Source organism: Ochotona princeps, chromosome 6 (assembly GCF_030435755.1).
Source record: "Ochotona princeps isolate mOchPri1 chromosome 6, mOchPri1.hap1, whole genome shotgun sequence".
NCBI lineage: Eukaryota > Metazoa > Chordata > Mammalia > Lagomorpha > Ochotonidae > Ochotona > Ochotona princeps.
The window spans coordinates 47,195,054-47,201,314 of record NC_080837.1 but is presented as its reverse complement, the minus strand read 5'-3'; the positions used below and the strand labels follow the sequence as shown (position 1 = coordinate 47,201,314).

The following is a 6,261-nucleotide window of genomic DNA, read 5'->3' as shown; positions in this document are numbered from 1 at the left end:
CCCAGGCCATAGCAGAGGACTGGATGGGAAATGGAGAAAATGGGACTCAAATTGGTGCCACAAGCAGCAGTTTTACATGCAATGTCACAGCGATGTTGCTATATGTCTTATACACGTCTGTGTATTTATATAGGACATGAAAATTCACAGCTGATCCATGCAGAGGCCCCACAGGCATAGGCATCCTGAGTGGGCCTGTGCTTGAGCTCCTTGGAACTGAAAATTCCTTAAGATCTGCTTGTGCTATGCAGAGAGCACCGATCACAAGCAACAATGAAACCATTGAAGCCCTCTCCTTTTCTGCTGCTTCCCTTTGCTTTTCCTTTCAGTCCAGACCTTGGGATTTCTACCTGCCTTTATGGTCACTAGAGAAACAAAGGGTTTTGATTTAGATTTGTTTTACTTGAAAGTCAGAATTACATAGAGAGAGACGGAGAGACAGAGAGATCTTCCATCTGCTGGGTTACTCCTCAAACGGCCACAATGGACAAAACTGGGCTGGTCTGAAACTGGGAACCAGAAACTTCTTTTGGGTCCCCTATGTGCATATAGGGGCCCAAGGACTTGGGCCATTGTTTGCTGCCTTTTTAGGCTATAGGCAGGGAGCTGAATCAAAAGTGGAGCTGCTAGGACTCGAACCAGTGCGTATATGGGATGCTGGTGCCAAAGGCAGAAGATTAACTTGCTAGATCACCAAGCCAGCCCACAAATATTTTTTAATATTTACATATTTTTATTGCAAAGTCAGATTTACAGAGAGAAGGAGAGATAAGAGAGGAATGTCTTCTGTCTGATGATTCACTCCCCAAGTGGCCTCAACAGCTGGAGCTGTGTCGAATTAAAGCCACGAACCAGGAGCTTCTTCTAGGCCTCCCACACAGGTGCAACATCCCAAGGCTTTGAGCCGTCCTCCACTGCTTTCCCAGGCCACAAGCAGGGAGCTGGATAGGAAGTGGAGCTGCCAGGATTAGAATCAGGGCACCTATGGGATCCCGGCACGTTCAAAGACTTTAGCCACTAGGCTACCACGCCGGGTGCTGGTTCTAATCCCAGCCGACCTGCTATCCATCCAGCTTCCTGCTTGTGGCCTGGGAAAGCAGTCAAAGACGGCCCAAAGTCTTGGGACCCTGCACCCATGTGGGAGACCCAGAAGAAGTTCCGAGCTCCTGGTTTTGGACAGGCACAGCTCTGGCCATTGTGGTCACTTGGGGAGTGAATCATTGGATGGAAGATCTTCCTCTGTCTCTCCTTCTCTCTGTATATCTGATTTTCCCATAAAAATAAATAAATCTTTTTTTAAAAAAACCCTCAATATCACTTTCATAATTAAAGGTTAAACAACATTTCAAGTGTAAAAATGCCAACAGGAATGGACTGTAACATAGTAAGATGGTACCCTCTTTTCCAACTACTTTACAGTTTAGCTATCCTGGTGTTTTAAACTCAGGGATTTCATCTCTAAAATTTTGCACTTTAATATTCTGGAGATGTTAAATATTATTAATTGTTTGAATCTCCTATGACCAAGTATATAACCATGGGCAGATTTTAGAGCGGGACCTTTGGGGTTCTACTCCCAGCTCCCCAATTATTAAGCATGGGATGTCAGGCAGCAGTGGTAACTCCTGTCTCGCCTGTCAGGGTCTCACCTGTGAGCCAGGTATACCAGCATTCCCTACTCCTGGCCAGTTTGACTTCTCAGGAGCAAATATTTAGGCAGCTTAGAGCAGCACCTGGCACGCAGCAACTGATACATATGATTAATAGAGATGTTAAAAGAAGTTAAAATAAACAAACAAAACATCACTCTCCCGGTTAATGTACACAAAAACAAAAGAGGAAATAAGTCAGCTTTGTATCCTGCTAGGGTGCACGCACGAGAACTGGAACCCCCCATCCCATCTCCCAGAATGTCGTATGTATTCCCTCAGTCAGGGATGTGCAGACTACTTCCTGCTAAAACTGACCACCTCTCCATGTTCTTACGTTGTGCTGCGATCACAACCAAAGCATTTTACAGAGGACAAGACTGAGGCCTTGTTCCAGGTCACACATCCTAAACAGCCCCAGGGCCTGGAACTAAAAACTAGGTCCTCCCACAACTCTCCCCTCAAGCCTTTTTTCCAGGTGTAGGGTTTCGACCACCTAATCTTTGAGGCTTCCCATCTCACCTTCTGTTTGAAGGACTCTGCTTACTTCTCACCATTTTTCTCCTAGGTACCGGCTCCTTCCCAAGCTTGGAGCCTGTTTTTTGTTGTTGTTTGTTTGTTTGTTTTAAATAGTGACCCTTAATAAAGTCACACAAAGGGCGATTTGAAGCTTTTCCCTGAAAGATGTGGAAAGGTTAACCCCTGCTGTGCCCAAAATGTGGACGACGTTTTTAAGAAAACGACTTAGGTAGCCTGGCTCGGGCCCTAAAGGGTGGAGTGCCCGCCCCATGGTGCAGCTGAAGAAGGCAGACGCGGAGCCACCTGTCAGAGGGCTGGGGGGTGGGGGCCAGGGCCGAGAGGGCCGCGGGACAGAGGTGGGGGGTGGTGCGTGGCGGCGAGCGCACGCTCAAAGCAGCCGCTAGCAGGCGGCAGGATGTGATAGTGCAGGACCCTGCGAGCCGGAGGCCGGAGGGGGGAGAGGTGGTCACGCAAGCGAGGCTGGGCAACGCAAGGTGGAAATTCCTAGAGGTGACTGCAAGGAGAGTCCGCAAGGGCGAAGAGCTACGGAGGCGTCCGGGGCCCGGGCGGGCAGGGCGGGGAAGCCAAGGGCTGGCCCTGCGGGGCGGGGATGCCATGTCGCGCGAGCGGCCCCCCCGCACCGACATTCCCCGCAACCTGAGCTTCATCGCCGCGCTGACGGAGCGCGCCTACTACCGCAGTCAGAGGCCCAGCCTCGAAGAAGAGCCCGTGGAGGAGCAGGGCGAGAGCGGGACGCGGCTCGGGGCCCGATCCCGCGCTCACACGCCGAGCCGGGGTCGCCGGGCCCGTTCTGCGCCCGCTGGAGGCAGCGGGGTCCGGGTCACCCGCAGCTGTAGCCCCGACACGCGCAAGAGAGTGCGCTTCGCCGACGCACTGGGTCTGGAGCTGGCTGCCGTGCGCCGCTTCCGTCCTGGAGAGCCGCCCCGGGTGCCCCGCCACGTGCAGGTGCAGCTGCAGAGGGACGCCCTCCGTCACTTCGCACCGTGCCAGTCCCGCGCCCGCGGCCTCCAGGTAGGCGGCGAGGACACGCCCCCTCTGCGGGACCGACTCCATCCCCAGGCCTGTGGGTGGGCGCGCACGCCGGCTGGTCTCTCGGGGCAAGGGGAGGGAGGCGGGCGCCGGTTCGCGAGTGGGTTCCTACGGCCTCGGCCGGCCAGGACGCCGGAGCCGGCCTCCGATTGGCCCACGCTCGCCATAACCTCGCCCCTTTTCCTCTCTTTTTCTCTCCTCCCGCCTCGTCCCCCGTCTCCAGGAGGCGCGCGCAGCCCTGGATCCGGCCAGCGAGCCCGGCTTCGCCGCCCGCTTGCAGGCGCAGCGCATCTGCCTGGAACGCGCCGAGGCGGGCCCGCTGGGCGTGGCCGGGAGCGCGCGCGTGCTGGACCTGGCCTACGAGAAGCGCGTGAGCGTTCGCTGGAGCGCCGACGGCTGGCGTAGCCAACGCGAGGCGCCCGCCGCCTACGCCGGCCCCGCCCCGCCGCCACCGCGCGCCGACCGCTTCGCCTTCCGCCTGCCCGCGCCGCCCATCGGGGGCTCCCTGCTCTTCGCCCTGCGCTACCGGGTTACGGGTCTCGAGTTCTGGGATAACAACGGCGGCCGGGACTATGCTCTGCGGGGGCCTGAGCACCCGGGAAGTGGCGGGACGCCCGAGCCGCAGGGCTGGATCCACTTTATCTGACCGAAACGAGGCGCCTGCGGCCGACGGCGGGAACCTTCAAAGGCACCTGCGGGTGGGGGGGGCGGAGTCACGTGGGAGGGGCAGAAGGACGGGCTTGGGGTGGGGAGTTCTTGGCTGGATGTGAGGGGGGCAGAAATTGAAGGCCTGAAAGGGTCCGATGGGATGAGGGCGATGGGGGCGTTGTCTTCCGTGGTGAGGCTCCAACAGCCACTGGTTAGGGACTCCCCCCCCCCCCCCCCCGCTCCTTGCAACCGAGGAGGGATTTGATGTGAGGGTTGCCCGCCTTAGCGGAAGTGATTGGATTACCCGCGGGTTGCCTCTTACCGCTGCTGCCACCTCAGGGTCCTTGAATCCTGTCCACCCCAGCTTTAAATCAGCCATTAATTGCCTTGCTTAATCCCGGGAAACTGGCCGTTCTCCTTGGTCCCTGCCACTGTGACAGAGTTGCCGGGTCACGCTGACAGTGCCTGGCTTCAGTCTCCACAGGCCTGCCAGGACTTGCCACAGAATTCGCTCAGCCTCCTGGCAATCTTGAGGGTGACAGTAGAGGCAAAAGCCAAACTCTAAGCCTTCCTTTGCAGCCAGATAACCAGGCACCTAAGGAGTTGCTTCTCTCAGGGGCTTCCAGAAAAAAAGAAAAAAAAAAATGCCAGCATTACCATCTGGGGTGCCTTCTCTTCATCTCTAAGCACTTTACAGACCTGTCGAAGGAGTCACTAATCTGTTATTTCTGCCTCAAAAGAGAAGGAAACCTGTGTAGCCTGTGGTATGGAGCAAGTTGCTGCACACCTTCGACCTCCACTTCCCTCCTTGAGATTTGGGTCAGGTGATCTGAGGTTCCTCCTTGCTCGACATGATCCATACGCGGGAAACCACCTTTCTCCAGCCTCGAGCTTCAGTTTGGCAACACACAGTGCCTCAGGTGTCTGGCTGGAGCGGAGGATGAGTTCTGTTGGTGGCAGGGCCCAGGAGGTGTCACCCCCCGCTCAAACCCCACAGCCTTGGGATTCTAGAATTGCTGCAATCCTCAGCTCACCCTCCGCCATCTGCTCCTGCTTCCCTACACTTCCAGCTGTGGGGGGCACTGGCCTCGGAAAGGTGCATTTTGTTGGGAAAAATGATGCTTAGGAAGCGCAAAGATGAAGGGAGACAGTATTGGGGTCTCCCTTAAGGATAAAAGATTGTGGTTGTAAAAGGAACAGAAAACATCAAGAATCAGAGCAACTTGCAAATGAAGTGGCACTGGAAGATGGCAGCGTGCTCCACAACCCCCAAGCAAGGGCAGTGAGAAAGCTGGGCATTTTTCTTTCTTTTTTTTTTTTTTTCTGACTCATGCACGTTCATACTTTAGGTCTCTCCTAGTGAGCTTGTACACAGGAGTCCTTCATCTGCTGCTTGCTGCTTTTCCCTCACGCTTCCCCCTCTAAGCCTATTTTGTCCACCTTGCTCGTTCCTCTCCCTCCTCATCACTTTTTCTAACGCAAAGGCTGTTTGTTCTGTAAGCTCAAGTTTCTCTTACTTGCATTCGCCTCCGTCTTCATCCTTGTTGATGTCTGCTGTCCCTTCTCCCTCCAGAAGGGATGGAGAATCTACTTCCTTTTCTCCAAGACGGTGTGGTTGATCTGCCTTCCTCTCTCAGGCTCCTCCTTGACAGTCTTCTAGAAGGGAGAGGAGGGAAATGAAGCGGCTCCTGATGCCACAGATGAATAAGGAGTGACCAGGTAACCAGCGTCCCACGCCCTTTGCTGTTACTGATTTTGCAAAGGAAACTTTCTGGAACCTCTCCCCCTTGTTCATCACTAACGGGACACATGCCCACTTATCCCCAAGGTATTCACAGTCAAGTAGGTCAAGTCTGGTCCAAAGCCTAACCCTTCAAAGAGAGATGGCTGAAAGAGTAGAGACCCCCCCCCAAGGCCATTCCTAAAATAAATACCTAGTTAAACATGATTCTTATCTTGTGAAAAGGAAAAACAGACTTTGTGCATTTTGTGGCTCACCTTCAGGTCAAAGTTACAGCAAGGTGAAGTCACCACGTCACCACGTCACCAAGCAATGCCCTGTTTAGTCAGTCACCCAGGGAAAACCAAGGAAAGGTGATAGAGAGGGGCCGGAGCTGCAGCTCGCTAGTTATGTCCTGGCCCATCAAGTACAGTATTGTTCTGTAGTGCTGACAGCAGTAATGGCTCCGTTCTAGACTTTACACGCATCCACTGGGCTTGTTTTGCGTGCTGTCTCCAAACGACCGCATCTGTGAATTGAGCCATTATCATCATCCCAATGTTAAAGATGAGGAGGCAAACTCAGAGCAGCTAAAGCAGTATGGATCTGTCAGCCTTGGAAAGCTGGAGCTGCTGTGTTCAGCCGTGTTCTTTATATTTTCCTGTAAAAACTAAA

General features: G+C 54.3%; 1 protein-coding gene across 1 annotated transcript; it reads left to right on the top strand.

Annotated features, from left to right (window-relative positions):
* The first annotated feature begins 2,783 nt into the window (after positions 1 to 2,783).
* On the top strand, positions 2,784 to 3,910 carry PPP1R3E (protein phosphatase 1 regulatory subunit 3E). Its single transcript, XM_004584693.2, has 2 exons — positions 2,784 to 3,200; positions 3,442 to 3,910. Exons 1-2 carry the CDS (start codon positions 2,784 to 2,786, stop codon positions 3,862 to 3,864), a joined length of 840 nt encoding a protein of 279 aa, XP_004584750.2. The 3' UTR covers positions 3,865 to 3,910.
* Positions 3,911 to 6,261: the final 2,351 nt, after the last annotated feature.